The following is a 24,529-nucleotide window of genomic DNA, read 5'->3' as shown; positions in this document are numbered from 1 at the left end:
AAAGAAGACTGTTTGTCTGTTTCTTTGGTCTTCGGTCTTCACGTCCCACAGACATTACGAACAAATATCTCATAATATACAAATTATTTTTCTTTAAGCCTTCCGGCTTCTACATTGATAATATATGTGCATGTACGTTATTTATATAAATTAATATATTTTAATAAAATATAAAAATATATTTTATTTTTAAATTATGTGTGTATATTTATTTTTGAGAGAAAAAAAATTTTAAAATCGAGAAATGAATTGATACGTGTGAATGTGACTTGACTCATATAAGTCTTTGATGAGATTAAGCCTTTAAATTTTCACATCAATAATAAATATGTATATGTGTGATTTATATGAATTAATATATCTTAATAAAATTATTATAATTTTACCAAAAAACTACCTCCTTAAGAAAAAAAAAAAAAATTTTCCTCCCTCCGTTTGGATTATAAATACCAAAAGGCTTACACTGATTTTTTAATAACTCAAGTTTTCAACTTTAGCTTTCCACTTCAAGAGAATGGCTAGTCTACTGTGGCTTACTTACTTTTTCTACTTCCTTTTCTTTCACTTGCATTTCCAAGCCGATTCTTCTCTACCTTTTTCTTTCAATTCCTCATCTGCAGCCAAGCCGTGCCAACATGACCAGAGTCTTGCCTTGCTCCAACTCAAGAAAACCTTTTCCATTAGAAATAATGCCTCTCCCTGGGATTTCCCTTACCCCAGGCCTTATCCCAAAACAGAATCTTGGAAAGAGGGCACAGATTGCTGCTTGTGGGATGGGGTCACTTGCGACATAGAAACGGGTAACGTAATAGGCCTTAACCTTTCTACCAGCTTGCTTTATGGTACCATCCATTCTAATAATGCTATTTTCTTCCTTCCTCATCTCCAAAAGCTTGACCTTTCTAACAATCATTTCAACAAATCTCAAATTGTACCTCAGTTTGGCCAATTTTTGAATTTAACATATCTTAACCTAAATTACTCTGTTTTTGAGGGCCAAATTCCACTAGAAATGTCTTATCTTTCTGGTTTGGTATCTCTTGATCTTTCAAGGAATCATGATTTGATACTCAAAGCCTCTGTTTTTAACTTGCTCGTTCAAAACCTAACCCAGTTACAAGAATTGGACTTGAGTGGTGTAAACATGTCTTTGGTTGCACCTAGTTCCTTAATGAATTTGTCTTTTTCTTTGACATCTCTCAATCTCCATTCTTGTTCATTGAAAGGGAAATTCCCAGATATCAGTCATTTATCTGAATTGGTTTCACTTGATCTTTCTAAGAACTATAATTTGATACTTGAAACCTCTATTTTTAACGAGCTTGTTAAAAACCTAACCCAGTTACAGCAATTGGACTTGAGTGAATTAAACATGTCCTTAGTCGCGCCTAGTTCCTTGATGAATTTGTCTTCTTCTTTGACATCTCTCAAACTCCATTATTGTGCATTGAAAGGGAAATTCCCACATATCAATCATCTATCTGAATTGGTTTCACTTGATTTTTTTGCAAACTATGATTTGATGATAGAAACCACTTGTTTTAAGAAGCTTTTTCAAAACCTAACCCAATTACAGGAAGTGGACTTGAGTGGTGTAAACATGTCTTTGGTTGCGCCTAGTTCCTTGATGAATTTGTCTTCTTCTTTGACATCTCTCAAACTCAGCGAATGCCAATTGCAAGGGAAATTCCCAGATGTCAGTCATCTATCCAAATTAGTTTCATTGGACCTCTCCTGTAACAATTTTAATGGTGAGATTCCCTCCTCATTTGAAAACCTTAAACAGCTTGATAGTTTGCACCTCCACAACAACAATCTCAGTGGTCAAATTCCATCCTCACTTGGAAGCCTTAAGCGACTCTTTTCATTGGACCTCTCCTATAACAATTTTAATGGTGGGATTCCCTCCTCATTTGAAAACCTTAAACAACTTGGAGACATGTACCTCATCAACAACAATATCAGTGGTCAAATTCCATCCTCACTTGGAAGCCTTAAGCGACTCTTTTCATTGGACCTCTCCTATAACAATTTTAATGGTGAGATTCCCTCCTCATTTGAAAACCTTAAACAACTTGGAGACATGTACCTCATCAACAACAATCTCAGTGGTCAAATTCCATCCTCACTTGGAAGCCTTAAAGAACTTTATTCTTTGGATCTCTCCTATAACAATTTTAATGGTGAGATTCCCTCCTCATTTGAAAACCTTAAACATCTTCTAAGTTTGGACCTCAGCAACAACAATCTCAGTGGTCAAATTTCATCCTCACTTGCGAGGCTTAAAGACGTCTTATCATTGGATCTCTCCGATAACAATTTTGAAGGTGAGATTCCTTCCTCATTTGAGAACATTAAACAACTTCAAATTTTGGACCTCTAAAACAACTATATCAGTGGTCAAATTCCTAATTATTTTACAAACTTCAAACAATTTTACAGGTCCCATCACTTTCCAAGGAAGCAGGCTCTCAAGTTTAGTATACCTCGATTTATCCAACAACTTGTTACATGGCCGAATTCCAAGTTCAATTTTCAAACTTGTGAACTTGAGTGTTCTCATTCTTTCATCCAACAAATTGATAAGAGAAGTCTCTTCTGCAGTTTGCGAGTTAAATTCTCTTGAAATTCTTGACCTGTCAAACAATAGTTTGAACGGCTTCATGCCACAATGTTTGGGAAATTTCAGCAACAATCTTTCAGTATTGCACTTGGGCATGAACAAATTCCATGGAACCATCCTTGAAACGTTTTCTATAGGCAGCAACTTGAGATATTTGAACTTCAATGGTAACCAATTGCAAGGTAGAATCCCACCTTCCATCTCCAATTGTATAAATTTGGAAATTTTAGATCTCGGAAACAATAATATAGATGACACATTCCCCCATTTTCTGGAAACACTTTCGAAGCTACAAATTCTAATTCTAAAATGCAATAGATTTCATGGTTTGGTGAAAGGGACCTCTGCCAATTATTCATTCTCAAAGCTGCGAATTTTTGACCTCTCCAACAACACGTTTAGCGGACCTTTACCTGCGGAGTATTTCAATAATTTCAAGGCAATGATGATCTTTGATTTGAATATGAAATACATGGGGGCACCAAATCATTCCTCTTATGATTATTCTGTGAGTCTGACTCTCAAAGGCTTAGAGATTGAGTTGGTGAAAATCCAAACACTTCTTACATCCATTGATTTGTCGGGCAATAAATTCACAGGGGAGATCCCACAGTCAATTGGAAAACTTAAATCACTTAAGTTGCTCAACCTGTCTCACAATCAACTCACAGGCAATATTCAACCATCATTGGGGAATTTGAGCAATTTGGAATCATTAGACCTCTCTTCAAATCTTCTTGTTGGAAGGATTCCAATGCAATTGACATATTTGACATTTTTGGAAGTGTTTCGGGTTTCATATAATCAACTTGAAGGACCTATACCCGTAGGAAAGCAGTTCAACACATTTGATAACACTTCATATGAAGGAAATTTGGGATTGTGTGGATTTCCGCTAGAAAAATGTGACAATGGGGAGAGGCAACAACCAACATCATCAAAAGAAATTGATTCCAAGTCTAAAAATGGATTTGGATGGAAAGCTGTATTGGCAGGGTATGGATGTGGAGTAATATTTGGTGTTGTAATGGGATATGTTGTGTTTAAAACAAGAAAACCTATATGGTTTGTGAGGATGGTTGAAGGTGAAGGGCGTCGAAAGCTAAAAAGATTTAGCAATTAATCTTCAATGTGACTGGTGTTTACAGGTACTATTTCGTGATATTTCTTGCTTTGCATATAATCTCAGGTTAATTAGCTTTCTTTTTTTTTTTTCTCTTTTTATATAAATAAACTTAAATTGTTTTTTTAGGAAATAAATTATTCTTATTGTTAATTAGCACAATATTTGATCTTATCGTTATCAGATTTTATCCATTTACCCTGAATTTCTTACAATTCTTTTCTTTTTTTTTTTTTTTTATAATTTTCGACCTTGTTAGGTAGATGAAGAATAACTAAGAAGATGAAGCCAAATGAAGATACGGTCTTAGGTGCATAGCACATGTGAATGTGGGGGCAAATCTAGCACAATTGTTCTATCATGTAAAAATTTATCTTGTTATGCTTCTCTCTGTCTCTGTTTTCTACATATGTAAGTTTTCTTAAAATAATGAAAGTTTTTGTATGTCTAAGATTGGGAACTTGTGTTAGATTTTAATTTCTATTTTGTTGTTGTTGAGCTATAGTCTGACTGTATATTCCTTTATTTTGAATGAAACCCCCAATTTGAGCTACAATATATCAATCTTGGACCATATTTGCCGTTTGTTGAACAGGGATCAGTAGTTACATTTTCAGCATATTTATCGTGAGGCCAACTTACGTGCTGATTGACTGGCACATTATACACATTCTTTTCTAGCTGGATTGATGTGGTTGCAAGACGCTCTTAGTAGAATTCTTTATTTGTTGCAGCATGCGTGACCTTTCAGAAAGTTGTCCTTTTGTTAGTCTTTGTGTTTTTGTTTTTCTCTTTATTCATTTTCTAAAAAAAATGAAGATAATAAATTTGTCTTATACCAAACCTAATTAAGTGCAATTGACTTGCCGCTATTCAGTTGAATGAAATCACCGAGGTCACACACCAGGTCTATCCAGGGTCCCCTTCAAGATTTGGGATGCCATTGATCATAACCAGGTATATTTGTAGGTTATGATAATATATTACAAGTATATATTTTTATTTATTATAAAATTAAAGAATTAAAATAAGAAATCCCTTCCTACTTTACCTTCTCCTTGGTCATTTCACTTGATACCTAATGAGGCAGGTGTGGAAAAGGAGAAAACAAACCTTGTCCTACCTACTCGTCCTGCTCCTATTATTTTAAGAAAACTCAAAAGAATTCTATCATTTTAAAATATATTTTAAACACAAATTTTATAAAAATATTTTTTCGAATTCCTTTAATTGACAAAATTGAATTGTAATCCCTTCGTCCCACAAAGATAAGATAGGCTTACTCATATTTTTACATAATTCAAGAAAATATAGTTAATAAAGTTAAGGTAATAAATTTTGTTTAACTTTTTCCTGATATACTTTCCAATTATTGTTAGAACTAATGGATATTGTTTTCAATGTATATTATTAAGGACATATTAGTAAACTAATCAATAAATTATCAATTAGTGATTAGTAACATTTGGATTAAAAGCCCAAATTCCAGCCCATGATTATCCTTTGCGCGTGCAACGCCTGAACTTGAAGGTGAAAGTTGAAACATGAAAAATTTGGAATGGCCAATAACATAATCATTTTGGAGAAATTCATGAAAACTGAACCTATTGAAGAATTCTTCCATTACATTTAATTTCTTCTCCTTCGTGGGGTAACTGGCAAGGTAAGATTCCTTTTATCCACCAATAGCTAGAAGGAAACACATCTTCTTTGTATCTTCTGGCACAAGTGAAGATTGCATTGCATAAACAATTCCAAAGCTTTAAGCAATAGTAGAAGCGACATGCAGTACGTAGTATAATACTTAATTATATCAAAATCATTGACTTCTCAAGAATAATACTTCATTAAAAATACTATTAGGATTTTCTTCATTTTTATTTATTTTTTTTTATAGAATTATCTTCATACATTGATGGATTCCTTCTAATGAGGATAAGAGTTTTATTCTAGAGATCAATATAACATAATTAACCGAAATTCATATGAAAAAAATTTAAATTATTTTAACTTTTTAAAATAACAAACATTATAAACATTACAATTTACAAAATTTCAAAGTTTCACAATTAATCAAAAATAAAATATTTCCTAAAAATAAAAAAGATAATAGACTATAAAACTAATCCACCACTCGAATTTCTTAAAATCAAAATCTCTAAACTTGAAATTGCTATAGCATATGCATACATATTTGCATTAGTTACCTGAATCAGCTAATTACTATGTTTAAAGGGATAAGGAACAAGAAGTTCTCGAGACTTTCCCTGATTGTACAAATTGTGAGTTTATCACCTGTATGGTGAAAGTTATTTAATAGAATGGGCTATCTCTTGCTTTGTGATCCACCAAATATTATACAGTCTTCAGACCTCCTTTGAATACTTTAAAAAAAAAAAAACTAATCATTACCTTGTGACACGTCACATTAACTGGTTAGGAGCTATTTTGCGTCATGGAACACTTGAACTTTAGCTTAATGTTAGTTGGATGGTGAGGACATTTTCTCTTTCAGCAACTTTGTCAAGATCTCACTTCAGTTGGTTCAAGGGCTATCTTTAATATATATCATAATTTATGCATTGATCATTTTTTTTAATTAATTAAGAAAATTAAGTGCTCTAATTAATGTCTTGAAAATTACAGAATTAATGATATATCAATCTACAAATTATGGGCCGATATCTATATAGAGTAAAATGTTATGATTATGTGCAATCTGTTTTAATTAATTAAAATACTAAAGTTAGAAATTGCACATTTATGTATTTTAAGAAGTTCAAGGATAATTAATACAATAAAAAGTTGTACTAGGGAGGTCTAATGGTCGGGTTTAAATGAGCAAGGCATTCTAAGTTTGTTTTGACTTTTTGATTAATAATATATATATATGCTTATCAAAAAAAATCAAGGATTTAACTATATGTTTAAATAAAATCTAGAAATATTGCGTACAATAACATTTGAAATAACTGAGAATAATCTATTTAGCAGTGAACCTCTTGACCGACATTAATGGTGTTGTGCTTGGTCTCTTTACATAGGAGAAGAATCATTTTCTTTTTTTTTTTTTTTCTTTCTCGTATGTGTTGGTAATATCAACCTTTGTAATTAAAAGGACAAAGCTTAATAGTATTAAAATCGTCTCTAAAATTATGAATTTTTAAGTTTCAATCAAAATTAATTGTAAAAAAGAAAAATGCTTGTAGTGACTTGAGAATCCATCAAATTAAATGCTTGTGGAAATAAATGTCATAAAAATTAAATTCCACTTGTTATGGTTAAAAAATGGTGTAGAATATGGTGAAAAATAGAGTTAAGTTATCATTCAAATTAGAAGTGGATTGATATGTCTAATAATCAAAGTAAAGCAAAGTCAAACTTGAGAATCCATTCAATTAAACGCTTGTGGAAATAAAGGTCATAGAAATTAAATTCCACTGGTTATGCATAAAGAATGGTGTATAATATGGTGAAGAATAGAGTTAAGTCTTCATTCAATTTAGAAGTTGATTGATATGTCCAACAACCAGAGAAAAGTAAAGTCAGAAAATGTGTTTAACTTTAATTTATATGCACCAAAGAATTTGGCATACCATTGCCACATACGAACAAAACCTTATTATGCTATTAATCAGTCGTAATGGCCCTTTTCTGATGAAGATACTCCTCTATTTAAAAGTAGGTACATTTTAATTGTAATTAAGTTATTTGAAATTTGAAAGTCTTTTATAATTATATAAAATAAATAAAATCTCATTTACATATATATTTTAACTATAATTTGAGATTACAAACCAATATTTTCATTGTATAACCTAATAAATTCATTATTAGGATTTTGACTCAACTGGAGAATGCTTCATTATTAGGATTTAGTTAGTAGGATGTGTCTTCCAGGACTCCAGAGAGAGTTCATGGCTTAACACATAGCAATTAGCAATCTAAATCACTGTTTCTTTGCCCCCCCACTTGACGGGTTGTGCAGTTTTCAACCCAAACCAACCCACCCCAAGAAATGGTGTGGAAAGCTGGCCTAATGGGTAGGTGTGTCAATGATTTTTATTTTAAATTTTTTATTTGAATAGGTGTATATATCAAATGACAAGGCATTTAAATTTAACATTAAAATTTTATAATTGAAAATGACAAGTCAAGTCATTGCTTTAATCTCTAGAAAATGGATAAGGGAAAATAGAGCGTTGAAGCCTTTAAAACCCATGCCTTCATCTTCGTAGTCATACTTGTCTTGATAGAAATAGTCGACTATGGAAAGTGAAACCCTATGGAAAGTGATACACCCGAACATTATCTTCAAAATAAGTCTTCTTGACTTGACTGAAACCTCCTTTGAAGCTTGGATTGAGATAGCAGTAGACTTTGAACAATGAACTAGATAAGGTCATTAACTCCCTGCCCTGGCGTTCACGCCAATACTTGGATTGAAATAGATCAAACTATTTCTAGATTTAAAGTCTCCTTCATATTTGGAAGAGCAAGACTGGAAGCTGACGAATACATATTATTTTCAATAGTAGATTCAGATTTTAGCTTAGCTAATCCTAACCTCATGCTTATGCATTAATTTATTGATTAGAAGTCCATGTACTTTCAATGAAGTACTAAATAAGTTTAAAATTAAGTTTTGATCAAATAAAGACTGAATTTTTTAATTAAGGCAAAATAAATCCTCATCTAATAAAATATTATTTTTCTAATAATAAAATATAATTTTTTAGTTTTTAAATATTAAAAATTATTTATTATTTTTAATTAAAGCAAAATTAAAAAAAATCGAAGAACATGGTAAATAAAAATTATTATTTTTAATATTTTATTATTAAAAAATAGAGAAAATAATATTTTAATTTTTTGACAAAAAATGGGATCTATTTGGTCTTAATAAGAATTCTGCCCTCATTTAGCCAAAAACTTTATTTGAACTTATTTAACCTGGGCTTATTAGATTTTTTTTTTTTTTTCCAAAGAAAATTTAGTAAAGCACCTGGACATTGCTTAAGACTTCTGCAACCAACTAATAAAATGCAATTTTCATATGAGATATTTGATCCTGAAATTAATGAAATTTTATGTGTTTTTGTATACTTTTTATTATTTTTGTTAAGCCTTTGGAAAAGTGATACTCCCAAGCATTATATTCATTGGTGGTTATAAGTAGTCTTCTTGAGTGAAACCTCGTTTGAAGCTTGGATTGAGATAGCAATTGTACCAACCAACGCACTTTGAATTTCATTTAAATTTGAAATTCTAATTTATGTCTGATCTTGTGATCTTGCAGCCTAATTTCTACTCTATCAAGCCTTCAAATGTTCAGGAACCATTTAGAAAAATGTCTTCAATGGATTAATAAACGAGATGAATTGATTGAAAAAGATGAGTCAAGTCGATGCCTTTTATCTCAGCAAAATGGACATGGGAAAATACAATAGAGTGTTGAAGCCATTAAAATGAATGCCCTGGTCTTCACGGTCATGCTTGTCTTGATAGAAGCGACTTTTATAATGTATTATTATTTTTGTGAATCCTTTGGTATGTGATACTTCTAAAAATTATATTCATTAGTAGTTATAAGTCTTGCTGAATAAATACATAAATTGGAAATAATTCACTTCTATGATAAATTGGAAAAATATATATAAATTAGAGAAATATAAAAACAGATAAAAATATATGTTTAATTTCTTTAATTTTATGTTGTATGTTTTTATTAACTCCGTCTAAAAGTTTGCGATTAGTCCGTCCCAAGGCCGGATAAAAGAGGAGGGTTGCGGTAGGTGATAACCAGCGTAAAAATTTTGTCACATCTTATGATATGGATTCAAATGATATAAACGTTGGGGCGTCCTCTACTTATGACGCGCTGCATCGGAGCCTGGGTGTAGTGAGAAATATGCAAGGGTGTAGAGCATTCACCGAAAGTGGCATGCCATGCCGACGCCCGGGTCTGATTTTAAATGAGCAAGGGTTCTTGGTGTGACTAATCCGTAAGTATACGGGTCGTATCAAGTAATAAAGTGATGAATCAAGTATCGTTCCCACGAGGATTTGCCGTTTGAGTACCAAACTATGAATAAAACGATTATTTGGGCTAATGATTAATGAATAAATGGTAAATGTAAATAAGCAAGGTAAATTGATTAATCTAATTGGAATGGGTAAAGAGCAAACAAATAAATTCTAGATCTAATTTGCAATTAAACTAAATTAACAATGGGTAATTCAAATCAAAGTCTAAATATAGCTAAAAGTGATTCCAGAGTTGGGGGTTTATGCATAAATTAATTGGGATTTGTCTTGGGCATTCTAATTTTTAGTGAAAAATAGAGTTTGAAGGAAATTGATTCTAAATTCCTTTGATATCTTTTTCAAGCAAACCAAAGTGTATTCTAAAATAACCAAACCTACTTTCGTATGTTATTTGATTACTTTAAAACCCATTAAGTTTTATAACCAATAATTAATTCCTCTTAAAATTCTAGTTTATTTCTAAATCTAGGTGATTTTAAGTTCCAATCCTTGATTAACTATCAATGACTTTCACCTTTCGGTCCTTCAATCAAATATTAACACAATACCCAATGGGTACCAACATTAGGCAAGTAAATTAAGCACACAAGGAAGGAATCAAAACTCATATTTATGTAAAATAAGGAAATACCCAATCCAAATCCTCAAACTAATCTAAAACATATTTCCCAACTCTGAAATCTAAAGAGTTTACTCACTCATGATGGTATTTACAAGAAATATTGATGAAAGAGTAAAGAAAAACATGATAAGAGGACTAAAATAGAAAAACCCAGGTGGAAGAACCAAAGTCTCTGGTTTCTGGAGCTCCAAAACTGATGCAGCAGCTCCTCCTCCAAGAGAAAATGGCGTCTCCTCTCTCTCTCTATTAAATTCTCTTTTCTTTTTTTTCTTTCCTCCCTTTCCTCTTGTTGCAAAAAAATAAGGAAATGATGAATTTATATCGTCCTAAAAGTTGCCCTAAAAGTAAATAAGAGCCAAGGAGTGGATAGGAAATGAGGTGTAAAATTATCCAAGTCAGCAGCACTATTCACGTTCTGGGCAGTCTGCTTAGGGTTCGGCTTAACCCTAAGCAGCTTTTTAGCAGATTTCAGCTTCTGGTCGCACTGTCTGCTTAAGGTTAAGCAGACCTTCAGCAAATCTCGGCAGACTTAGAGTAAAATGGACTTTTCTGCTCATGCTTGACTTGTGCTGCACCTTAAGCACTGCCGCTTTACCCTAAGCATGATCTTAAGCAAAGCCTCAAGCAAATTTCGGCTGGTTTGCTTTTTCAAGGTTTGATTTCTTTAACTTTCCTCCATGCTTAAAGAACTCCAAATTTCTTCAAATCACTTCCTATTGCACTCATTGATCTTCGATTTGCCACAAAATCCTATCAAAAACAATAAAATTACAAAGTCAAATATAAAGTATCTAAAATTAACAAATAAGATAAAATAAAGCTAAAAACATAAAATATGCTAAAATATGAGAGCAAAATGGATGCAAAACTACCCTAAAATGCCTATATGAAGTGAGTGTAACAAATTCCCCCAAATTCAAACCTTTGCTTGTCCTCAAGCAAATTAAAACAATTAATGCAATTTGGGGTACTTTACCTTAAATTTATGAAAATTACTTATCCAAACTCTTAAACTTACTTTTAGCCACCAACAAACCATATACCCACTTTCAAGATGCAAAGAATTCAATTCTTTCCAAAGTTATCACCGCTTAGCCTTGGGTCAATTATCCATATCATCAAGCCCAAACCAATCAATCACAAAGAATAATCATGCCTAAATAGACTATCGGGTAATCCACAAACTAAAGTGTCTCAAATAATGATGGAAGTAAATGAATGGATTAATGATATCACAATCCCATAGGCAATTCTCCTATTCCAATCTCCACTAATGTAGCAAAACACCATCAAAAGATCAAAAGGACTTTCAAGGGTTGTAATGGGGCTAAGGGGGTGGTAATGTGGCTAACAAGAAAATGATAAAGGTAACAAAATATGAGAATAATCAAATTATTAAAAGATCAAAAAACACAATTTTTTTTATATTTTATTTTATTTTATTTTATTTTATTTTATTTTATTTTTTTTGAATCAATTGGGAGAAGGAATTTTACAACTATTCACCAATGCTAGCATATAATTTTGAAGCTTTTAGAGGGACTACATAAATAACATTAACTTTGAATTACAATTGTCCCTTTCAATTCACCCCCAAACTAATTTCTTTGTGTACTTGGGTGGTGAATTACTTTACATACCATAATTGAATTTGCTAGCTTCTTTTTTTTTTTACTTTAGTCACTTCTCCTAACTAATTATTATTATTATTATTATTTTTAAGTGTATCTATCACTCAAAGAATTATTCTCATGGAGGGTAGGTAAGTGTTTGGGTTATGGCTAGGCATTAATGTGGGTTCCAAAGAAATAAGAGGGATAAATGTAGGCTCAAATTGGTTTCAAAGGAAATTTTGAAGTGAGGTTGGCTAAGGCTAAAATATGGGTTTAAAATTCAAAGAATGCCTAGATCATTTCTTTTTCAAGTGCATGCTATGATTTCACCTTGAAAGGTTTAGAAAGATTGTTCTAGGATTGGTGAGATATCAATTAGCTACTTCTCACCTTAGAGTTTTCTCTAAGCACTCAAAGTCAAAGCAATTGATTGGGTGGCCCTTGGCTAAGAAGATATAAACTAAAGCAAGAATCTAATAACTTTGCACCTATCTAGAACTTTCAATCCATCAAACCCTTCTAAAAGTAAGCTTAATTGCTCTTCAAAGCAATTCTCAATCCTCTAAGGACAAGATAAAAAAAAAATTTATTTTTTATGATATGCATGATCCTAAAATGAATGCATAAATCAGATTAAAACTAAGTGTAATCTATATGAAAACTATATGCAAATGTACGTGTATGGGTATAGACATGTGTGTGGTATATGTAAAAGTGTATGGATTATCTATATATGGATGAATGAAATGCAATAAATGAATGAAAGAAAATTTTAAAAATTTTACAAAAATTTTAAAAATTTTACAAAAATTTTGCCCTCACCCCCAAACTCAAATGAAACATTGTCCTCAATGTCTAAAATGAATGCAAATATGGGCAAAATTGTGTGAACTAATCAATTAATGAAATATATACAATTGGGGATTAAATCAATATAAGCTCAAGTATTTCAAAATTAGCTCAAAATGATATTAACAATGAAGCTTTGGAGAGAAAAATGTGAAAAGGTATCCCAAATGTATAAATTTACATTGCTTAAGATGTTGCTTAACCTGCTGCGTAAGGTAAAGCGAAAGCATAAGCATTGGCAACATACCATAAGCATAAATGGTAAAAGGGTAAGCTGTTACCTCCAAATGATGTGAAATAGATGCGGCTCAAAGAAAATTTGTGCAACTCATCAATGTCAACAAAATTAGGATTGAAGAAAAAGATAAAGTGCAAAAATAATGTGCAAGAAAATGAAAAAGTGTAAAGAAATAAAATCTAACAGTTAAGTTTAAAATTAAACCAAAAAGCATTCATAGAGTAACAATGTCAATAGCAGAAAATAAAATAAAATAAAGTAAACTAAAGGAAAGAAGTGCAAGTATAATCACAAAAACTAATTACCAAAGTATTACAACTATTACTAAAGTTTGAAAATTAAAATAAACAGATTACAAAATAAACCTAAAACAGAAATTAAAACTGTTGCTACTGATCAAGCTCTGCTGTCAAGGCTTTGCTGCTGCACCAGAGTGTGCTTCGGGTTCTGCAGTAGGTTCATTGTCATCCGAAGCTTCAGAAGCAGTTTCCAAATTTTCTGTGAGGTCTTTCATTTCTTGAAACATGTCCTGGCCCCAATGATATAAATTGTTGTAAGATTGGGCCAGTTTGTTGTAAAGTTCCAACATTTGGAGTTGATGCTGCTTCTGCTTCTTTTTAAGAGATAAAAATCTGTTTTTAAGTTTCTTTTCTAGCTTCTTCTTTTGGTTAACCTGCTGCTGACCCATGGTGTCAATTTTGACTTCTAATCTTTTCAAGGTGGCAAGGATTTCTGCGGTGTCGGGTGAGGGAACAGATGGCTGGACAGTTAAACTTGCTATTTTGGATTCCAAGGATCTTAAGAGGGGCAAAATGTCTGCTGAAAATTGTGGTGTAGTGGTTGGTTGGGGTTCTGTTGGTGCTGAGGTAGTGGGGTCTCATTGCACGGTGGCTTCAGGATGTCACAGAATGCAGTATAGGTATGGCCTACTTTCTCACAAACATCCATATGCAGCAACATTGTGCTGTCTATATATGATTCACCAAAAACTGGCAGCAGCTTATATAGACTAGCATCAAAGCTAAATGAGTTTGCTATAGCAGTTATATACCCCCCAAAAACTATACTTCCTTTAGTATGCTTCGTGACAATTTGGTGCCAATGAGTAGCTATGAAATGGGCTGTGCTTACTTGTTTTCTCTCCTTCATGCACCATAAGAGAAACAAGTCACCAGCACCCACAATACTGTTACTGTGTCCCCTTCCTAAAACAATGTAAGAAATGAACCTATGGAGGTATTTCAACACATAATCAACTATCCTAGAGGCTTTTGCAGTCCTCTGTCTATAATAACCCCCAAAAGGTGCAATATCCTTCCAGAATTGAACAGGGTCATAAACAGTTTGCTGCCACTCAATATTTTTATACCCCGAACCCTGAAAACCAAAAATTGCATTCATAGCATCCATGTCTAACTCCCTATCAATTCCAGCACATCGAAAATATATCACATCTTTATGTTTAGGCACTGTTGGTTTGAAATTCAGCCTTAAGGAACTCAAAAATTCCAGGGTCAAATCCTTGTACACTGGTTCCCTAATCTTAGCAAAATCAGTCCAACTAACAGCATCCAAATAGGCAAATACAGAGTCATAGATGCCTAATTCTTTCAAAATCTGCTCATCCATATACTTATTTTCCAAAATAGGTTTAGAAACTAATTTCTCATAGGCATTTTTCATATCCATATCCCTAAAAGCCCAAGGTAATGGAGAAATTACCTCCTCTATATTATCGGCAGATGATGCAGGTGCTGGAGAGTGTAAGGGAGACTGAGGTACTGGTGTTTGGGCCACTGGTGCTGGAGTTTGCGAGGAAGACCTGGTCCTTTTGCTGACTGGTTCAGAGGATGGCTGAGGTGGAGAATTTAGGTCGAAAGGAACAGAGGGTACTCGTTTCCGTTTTTCGACAGGGGTTTCCTTGGGTCTACCTGCAGCCCTTTTTGTTTTACCTTTGGTTTCCGTTTGAGTAGGCGCAGGCTCAGGCATTGGTTCTGGGGAATGGGTGTCGAGAATTGGTGTTTCATTTTGCGGTTCGGTTTGCGGCGAGAGGAGAGTCGACTGAATGAGAGGTGGTATTTGGCTTGGGGGTAGTGGTGGCGATTGAGGTGGTGGCGATTGAGGTAATGGCGGCATTTGTGGTGGCGGTGACTGAGGGAGCGGTGGACTGGGGCTGGGGTTAGGGTTTGTGGGCAATGAGGATGGAATACCCATTTTCGATTTGACAGAATGTCGAAATCTACTCAGTTTGGGTTTGTGGGAAGACCACATTTTAGTTCTTACTATTTTAATGAAAAGAAAGAAACCTTTCGGCTTCCCGTAAAGATTTGCCAGAAAAAATGGCGTGGGAAAGGAGTCGACGAGGTTTATCGGGAGTGAGGGCGAGGCTTTTGGAAAATTGGCGGACATTTTGGGCTATTTTAAATTGTGGGGCAGACTTGTGGTAATATGGGCCATGCTTGGGGTTAAGCATAAGATTCAGCAGAATTTGCTTAAGACTGTGCTTGACAAGTAATGTCATCAGCAAGTTTTGGCAGGTTTTGGGAAAAATTGTGGTTTTGCTTATCAAAAATAGTCCAAAAGCTATAGAATTCTATTATGACCCTCAGCAATTACCAAATACACACAAACACCATAAAATTGAGGGATTTAAGTTCATCATCTCTTAGCACTCATCAAACACAATATATTTTCATTTAGCTCATGCAAGCATTTTTCAATCAAGGCACTAATTGTGATTACCTTTTTGCACACTTAATGAAATGGTCTTCTTTCTAAACTTATACCAAAAGCACATTTTCAGCAGCATTTGAGACAAGTTCCAATCAATCAAAAATTGCAGAAAAGACATAGAAATTGACCTTTTAAGCAGCATGAACAGTAGCATAAACAGTAACCAAAATCTGTAGATTACAAAAACTAGCAGCAATTCAAACAAAAACATGCAAATTCCTATCAGACTACAAAATTATATATACACTAAAAGGTGAAACTCAACAAACATTATTTTTGCACTTCAATAAAGCTCACATCAGTCCTAAATATCGAAATTGATCCTCATCTAAGTTGCATTTCACAGAATTCACACAAAACACAAAGTCAAACATGTGCTATCGAGTAGATTGCAATATCAACAATTTAGCACAAGTTTAAAAGTGTTACTGTTCACAGGCACTGGATAAATTGCAGAATTTTGCTTTATGCTTGCTCTCTTTCAATTCTTTGTTTTTGCTACATGTGTCAATTTGCCTAATCTTCAGGAATGACCTACAAAAGATAAACAAATGTCACTTTTGAGTTTAATGAGGGTAAAAACTAAAATGAGATGAAATAGAAAATTAATAAACTATAAAAGGATACGCTTGGATTGCCTCCCAAGAAGCGCTTGTTTAAGGTCTTAAGCTTGACCTTCCACTCCAAATCACCTAAGTATCCCTGATTGGAGAACCAAGCCATGAAACCTCTACAACCTTTTGTATGGGTTCTCCAATAATATAATGCTTTAATCTCTGCCCATTAACTTTGAAAGTTCTTGAGGTTTCATTGCCTATCTCAACAGCTCCATATGGATATACTTTTATAACAGTGTAGGGCCCTGACCATCTTGACTTTAATTTTCCGAGAAATAACCTTAATCTAGAGTTATATAGAAGAACAACATCCCCTTCCTGAAATTCTTTCCTCCTAATATGCTTATCATGCCATCTCTTAGTTCTTTCCTTGTAAAGCTTGGCATTTTCATAAGCATCCAATCTAAGCTCCTCAAGTTCATTTAGTTGCAACATTCTTTTTTCTCCTGCAGTTTTCAAGTCAAAGTTCAGTGTCCTTATAGCCCAATATGCTCTATGCTCTAACTCCAAAGGTAAGTGACAGGCTTTCCCATAAACCAATCTAAATGGGGTGGTGCCAATAGGAGTTTTAAAAGCTGTTCTATAGGCCCAAAGAGCATCATCTAACTTTAGTGACCAATCTTTCCTTGAACTATTCACTGTTTTTTCAAGAATTCTTTTCAACTCTCTATTTGAGATCTCCACTTGACCACTAGTTTGCGGATGGTAGGGTGTTGCAACCTTATGCTTCACTCCATATTTTTATAATAATCTTTCAAATTGATGGTTGCAAAAATGAGAACCTCCATCACTTATAATTGCACGTGGAGTTCCAAATCTTGTGAAAATGAACTTTTTAAGGAACTTAATCACAACTCTAACATCATTAGTTGGAGATGGTATAGCTTCAACCCATTTGCTCACATAATCTACTCCAACTAAAATGTATTTGTGTCCCAAGGATGATAGAAAAGGTCCCATGAAATCAATGCCCCACACATCAAATAGTTCCACTTCCAATATATTTTGGAGGGGCATTTCATCTCTCTTCGAGATATTACCCATCCTTTGACACCTATCACATGCATTTACAAACTTCCTCACATCCTTAAACATGTGTGGCCAGAAGAACCCTGCTTGAAGAACTTTTTCTGCAGTCTTTGTCACACTCATATGACCCCCATAAAGTGAAGAATGGCAATCTTTAATAACTTTCCCTATCTCCTCATCAGCTAAACATCTTCTAATCAGCCCATCTCCACATCTTTTGAACAAAAATGGCTCTTCCCAATCATAATCCTTCACATCAAAAAGAAATTTCTTCTTTTGCTGCCATGTTAGGTCAAGTGGAAGGATTCCGCACACTAGATAGTTCACAAAATCTGCATACCAATGAATTTTTGCATTCATGATTACTAACAGTTGTTCATCAGGGAAATAATCATCTATTGGGAGTTCTTTTCCCAAATTATCTCCTTGTTCTTGCCTCAATCTAGATAGATGATCTGCTACCACATTTTCTACTCCTTTCTTGTCTTTAATTTCCAAGTCAAACTCTTGAAGGAGTAGCACCCACCTTATCAATCTAGGTTTAGCCTCTTTTTTCTGAAGGAGATACTTGATAGCTGCATGATCCGTGTACACTATTACCTTTGACCCCACAAGATAGGACCTGAATTTGTCTACTGCAAATACCACTGCCAAAAACTCTTTCTCTGTAGTAGAGTAATTTATTTGAGCATCATCTAAGGTCCTACTTGCATAGTATATTGCATACACCTTCTTATCTCTCCTTTGTCCCAAAACAGCCCCAATGGCATAATCACTAGCATCGCACATTAACGCAAAAGGTAGTGACTAATCGGGTGGCTGCATAATAGGAGCAGATATCAAAGCCTTCTTTATCCTGCAAAAAGCATTTATACAATTAGTATCAAAATGGAATTCCACATCTTTACTCAATAAATTGGTAAGAGGTTTAGAAATCTTAGAGAAATCCTTGATAAATCTCCTGTAAAATCCGGCATGCCCCAAGAAACTCCTTACTCCCTTCACAGATGTTGGGGGTGGCATTTTCTCAATAATTTCTACCTTTGCTTTGTCCACCTCAATACCCCTATTTGACACAAGGTGTCCCAAAACAATTCCTTCTTGTACCATAAAATGGCACTTTTCCCAATTCAAAACTAAATTGAACTCTTCACATCTCTGCAAAACCTTAGACAAGTTAGATAAGCATTCATCAAAAGATTTACCATATACAGAAAAATCATCCATGAACACTTCCATAATATCCTCAATCATGTCAGAAAATATGGACATCATACATCTTTGAAATGTAGCAGGGGCATTACATAGTCCAAATGGCATCCTTCGATATGCAAAGGTACCATAAGGACATGTGAAGGTAGTTTTATCCCGATCATCTGGGTGAATAGGGAACTGAAAGAACCCTGAATAGCCATCCAGATAGCAAAAATAAGAATGATGAGCTAGTCTCTCAAGCATTTGATCTATAAATGGTAATGGAAAATGGTCCTTTCTAGTTGCATTATTCAATTTCCGATAGTCTATACACATTCTCCATCCAGTTACAGTCCTTGTAGGTATTAGTTCATCATTTTCATTTTTCACTACTGTGATGCCCCCTTTCTTGGGTACAACATGAACTAGACTTATCCAATTGCTGTCAGAAACAGGGTAAATGATACCTGCATCAAGCAATTTCAAGATCTCCTTTTTCACAACCTCTTTCATATTTGGATTCAATCTCCTTTGTGATTCTCGAGAGGCTTTATGATCATTTTCCAACAAAATTCTATGCATGCACGGAGGAAGTATGATGTATTCCTTTAATATCATCAATGGTATAACCAATTATCCTTCTATGCTTTCTAAGAACTCTTAATAATTTTTCAACCTCACAATCAGTCAATTTAGCACTAACAATCACAGGATATGTAGAATTTTGACCTAGAAAAGCATACCTGAGATTTGTTGGAAGAGGTTTCAACTCTACCTTAGGTGCTCCACTTTTTTCAAGCTTTGATGATGAAGTTGTATCTTGTTTCAAGTCCCCAATCTTTTCAATATCAGCCTTAGGCAATGGTGGATTTCCTTCCAGAATTATAGCATATTCTGCAGCTTCTTCAATCTCATCCCTTTTTTTGATGTCATGAACCAAACAAGCTTCTAAGGGATCTTTAGGATGTTGCTTTTTAAGCACTTCTCTGACCTCTTCATCTATCACATCAATTCCCAAGCATGAATTTGAATCATCTTTCTTTTTCATTACTTGAAACAAATAAAATTCAACTTTCTCTTCCCCAACTTCTAATGTAAGCCTCCCATTTTTTACATCAATCACAGCTCCGGCAGTAGCAAGGAAAGGTCTACCAAGAATAATAGGAATGTGTACATCCTCCTCCATCTCCAATACCACAAAATCCACTGGTATGAAAAATTTTCCAACTTTCAGAGGAACGTTCTCAATTACCCCAATTGGAAATTTAATAGACCTATCTGCTAACTGTAGTGATATGGTAGTAGGCTTCATTTCTCCAATCTTCACTTTCTCATAGATAGACAATGGCATCAGACTAACACTGGCTCCAAGATCACATAAAGCCTTATCTATACTGATATCAGAGGAGAGTTCTTATCCGGTTCTCAATTAAAAATTTTTAATGTCTAAAAGAGATCGGAGGAGAGTTCTTATCCGATTCTCAATTAAAATTTTTAATGAATATTTAAAAGAGATCGGAGGAGAGTTCTTATCCGATCTCTAATCAAAATTTTAATAAATATTTAAAAGAGATCAGAAGAGAGTTCTTATCCGATTCTCAATCAAAAATTCTAATAAATATCTAAAAGAGATCGGAGGAGAGTTCTTATCCGATCTCTAATCAAAATTTTAATAAATATTTAAAAGAGATCGGAAGAGAGTTCTTATCCGATTCTCAATCAAAAATTTTAATAAATATTTAAAAGAGATCGGAGGAGAGTTCTTATCCGATTCTCAATTAAAATTTTTAATATTTAAAAGAGATCGGAGGAGAGTTCTTATCCGATCTCTAATCAAAATCTTAGTAAATATTTAAAAGAGATCGGAGAAGAGTTCTTATCCGATTCTCAAATCAAATTTTAACAAATACGCAAAATGATCCCATGAATGAAAAAACCTCCACACGATATTAATTCACTAAGGTTGTCTCATTTACTTGTGTATCTGGGTAATCCGAGTTAGTGAAAAATCAAATATTCCCTTTTATCAAAGGGATTAACATCTCCATTCGAACCCATAAGAGTTAAGTGTCCCAAGAGAAATCAGGTTCCTTTTTAGTTCTTAAACATGACAACACTCTATAGTTCTGACAACGCCATCAAACATCCTCAATCTGATGTTACCAATTCCTTCAACAGATAATGCACAATCATTGCCCAAAAACACCTTGCCACTCATCTGTTTGTAAGTGATAAACCAGTTTCTGTGTGGACACATATTATAAGTAGCACCAGTATCAAGAATCTAGGAATTTTGTCCATGATCTGAACTCACAGATAAAATTTCTCCAGCACTGTCATCACCATCAGAATCAATAAAACTATCAACCACATTCGCAGAACTTTCTGGTTGTTTTCCCTTTTTATTTTTCAACTTAGGATAGTCTCTCTTATAGTGACCTTGCTCCCTGCACTCAAAACAGTTGGCCTTTTTATTCTTGACTTAGATCTGGCCTTAGATTTCTTCCTATTGGAAGAACCCTCCCTTGAATGTGTTCTTCCTCTGCTCACCAAACCTTCCCCCTCAAATCTTTCTCTATTATTTGGAAATTTCTTTTTGAACTCCTTCGATTTTAGAGAATTACTAACATCGTCTAGTGAAATATTATCTTTCCCATACAACAGAGTATCAACAAAAGTTTCATAGGAGGGTGGCAAAGAACATAACACAATAAGGGCCTAATCTTCACTATCAATCTCAATATCAATATTCTTCATATCCATAATGATTGAATTGAATTCATCCAGATATTCTTTAATGGGCGTACCTTCGCTCATTCTCAAATTGTAAAGTCTTTTCTTTAGATACAAGCGGTTGGTCAGCGATTTGGTAGAGTATAACTTCTCTAATTTCTTCTATGCCGCAGATGTTGAGATTTTACCAACAATCTCGCTTAGGATATTATCAGTTACGCTCATGAAAATTGCACTCAAGGTTCTCTCCTTTAGATCAGCCTTCTTCGTCTCTTTTATACCTTCTGGAAAGTTATCCTCGATTGCCTTCCATAGACCTTGTAGGATCAAGGAAGATTTAATTTTAATCTTCCACAGACTGAAACTCGATCCACCATCAAACTTTTTCATCTCATACTTTATTGAAGATGATGCCATCTGTAAACCCTAGGTTTTGCACACAAAGCTCTAATACCAGTTTGTTATAACAAGCACGCAAATCTAAGGCACACACATAAATCGCACAATCACACAGTGTTGAAAAGAGAAGAAGAATAACACAGGATTTAATGTGGTTCAACCGTAAGGTCTATGTCAACGGGCAAGACAAGAGAAAAAGGTTCCACTATGATAAAAAGAGCAAGATACAATCAATCAGAACTCTCAAACCCCAACCCCAGTGTGTTTCCCGAATCTACCACAAAGGGTAGAATATTATAATATTTATACTGGTCCACACAGATCTCACTTGTTATCCCAATCGGGTTGCAGCGCGAAACTTTCGGGTTGGGTCACAATTTGGGTCTATGAAAAAATATATCCAAAATTCAAGCCACAAAAATAACAATATGTCTAACAATCAAAGTAAAGCGAAGTCAAACTTGAGAATCCATCCAATTAAATGCTTGTGGAAATAAAGGTTATAGAAATTAAATTTTACTTGTTATGCGTAAAGAATGGTGTAAAATATGATGAAGAATAGAGTTGAGTCATCATACAAATTACAAGTTGATTGATATGTCTAATAATCAAAGAAAAGCAAAGCCAGAAAATGTGTTTAACTTCAATTCATATGCACCAAAGAATTTGGTCTACCATTGCCACATGTGAATAAAGGCTTATTATGTTATTAATCAGAGTCTTAGTTAATTAAAAGTAGGTATATTTTAATTGTAATTAAGATATTTAAAATTTGAATGTCTTTTATCATTATATTAAATAAACATATATATATATATATATATATATATAAAATTTGAGATTACAAACCAATATTTTCATTGCCTAACCTAATAAATTGAATGAAGTTAATCGAGTCGGTAAGGAGTTTCATTATTCTTTATCAATTAGGATTTCGACTGTGCTAATTAAAACTTCATTATTTTATAGTTGAAAATGACAAGTCTTTATCTCGAGAAAATGGACAAGGGAAAATAGAGTGTTGAAGCCTTCAAAACCCATGCCTTCGTCCTCGTAGTCATATTTGTCTTGATAGAAATAGTTGACTATGGAAAGTGAAACCCTATGGAAATTGACACTCCCGAACATTATCTTCAAAATAAATCGTCTTGACTTGACTGAAACCTCCTTTGAAGCTTGGATTGAGATAGCAGTAGACTTTGAACAATGAAATAGATAAGGTCATTACTTATTAACTCCCTGCCCCGGCGTTCACGCCTGCGCTTGGATTGAAATAGATCAAACTATTTCTAGATGTAAAGTCTCCTTCATATTTGGCAGAGCAAGACTGGAAACTGACGAATACATATTATTTTTCAATCGCAGATTCAGATTTTAGCTTAGCTAATCCTTACGTCATGCTCATGCATCAATTTATTGATTAGAGGTTTAAATGCAATCATTACGAGTATACAATCTTCTTTATTTTTAAAGAGAATTGTAAAAAAAAAAAAACCAAATAAATTTATACTTTCAACATCTAATAAAATATTTTTTAATAATAAAATATAATTTTTAATTTTTAAATATTAAAATTATTTAAAATTTTAATTAAAAATAAATTAAAAAAAGAAATTGAAGTACATGAAACAAAAATTATTTAATACTAAAATTATTATTTTTAATATTTTATTGTTAAAAACGGAGAAATTGAAGTCATTAAAATGCTTGCCCTGGTCTTCACGGCCATACTTGTCTTGATAGAAGCAACTTTTATAATGTATTACTATTTTTGTGAATCCTTTAGCAAGTGATACTCCTAAAAATTATATTCATTAGTAGTTATAAGTCTTGTTGAAAAAATACATAAATTGAAAATAATTCACTTCTATGATAAATTGGAAATATATATATATATATATATATATATATATATATATATATATATTAGAGAAATATAAAAACAATTACAAATATATTAACTAAGTTACACCATACAAAATTTCTTTAATTTTATGTTTTATGTGTTTATTACCTCAATTTTGGGGAGGAAGAAAGAGAAGAATGAAAAATATCAATCTTAAAATGGAGAAAGCAAGAGAGGAGAGTTAAAAAAGAGAAAGAAAATGAGTGTCTAGGAGAAATCAAAGCACCCTGTAAAAGGATGAAGAGGCTAGGTATTTGATATCTAACATAATATTATGTACTAATTTATTTATTTTTAATGATATAGGATCGGATGTTTAATATCGTGTTAATAAATAACATTTTTTAAATTTCCGATTTCTTTAATTATAGCTAATTTACAAATTTTAAGACCATATTAAACCACTAGTATAGGCATTTAATTATATATATATATATATATATATATATATATATATATATATAACCACATGTGCACTGTAATGCAAATTAGGTTGTATATCTCCTCATATAGGAGTTGAGAAAACCTTTTTTGTTAATGTTTTAAAAATTAATATATAACAAAAAAATATTAGCTAATAATAATAAACTATGCAAAGCTGTGATATAGAGCATCTGATATTCAATTAAGATCAAAGCAAAAAGGCTGTAATTTGAAGTAGTCTTGTTGTTTAAACTAATCTAGAGTATAAAAATCAAATATCTTTTTTGTTAGCGTAAAGTCTAACTCTATTATAATCATTGAAGAAAGAAAAATAAAAGTTCCATTAAAAAAAAAAAAATGGTAAAAGAAGAGTGTTTGT

The 24,529-nt window shown here is 33.1% G+C and overlaps 2 protein-coding genes across 2 annotated transcripts; one reads left to right on the top strand and one right to left on the bottom strand.

Annotated features, from left to right (window-relative positions):
- The first annotated feature begins 514 nt into the window (after positions 1 to 514).
- Positions 515 to 3,746, top strand: LOC131173045 (receptor-like protein 9DC3). Its single transcript, XM_058134697.1, has 2 exons — positions 515 to 2,327; positions 2,443 to 3,746. Exons 1-2 carry the CDS (start codon positions 515 to 517, stop codon positions 3,744 to 3,746), a joined length of 3,117 nt encoding a protein of 1,038 aa, XP_057990680.1.
- Positions 3,747 to 14,261: 10,515 nt separating this feature from the next.
- Positions 14,262 to 15,330, bottom strand: LOC131173044 (vegetative cell wall protein gp1-like). Its single transcript, XM_058134696.1, has 2 exons — positions 14,839 to 15,330; positions 14,262 to 14,321 (listed from the first exon to the last, which is right to left on the bottom strand). Exons 1-2 carry the CDS (start codon positions 15,328 to 15,330, stop codon positions 14,262 to 14,264), a joined length of 552 nt encoding a protein of 183 aa, XP_057990679.1.
- Between the last annotated feature and the right edge of the window lie 9,199 nt (positions 15,331 to 24,529).

The sequence above is a fragment of the Hevea brasiliensis genome, chromosome 14 (assembly GCF_030052815.1).
Source record: "Hevea brasiliensis isolate MT/VB/25A 57/8 chromosome 14, ASM3005281v1, whole genome shotgun sequence".
Taxonomy (NCBI): Eukaryota; Viridiplantae; Streptophyta; class Magnoliopsida; order Malpighiales; family Euphorbiaceae; genus Hevea; species Hevea brasiliensis.
Note: the sequence above shows the minus strand (reverse complement) of the source record. Positions and strands in the feature narration are given on the sequence as shown.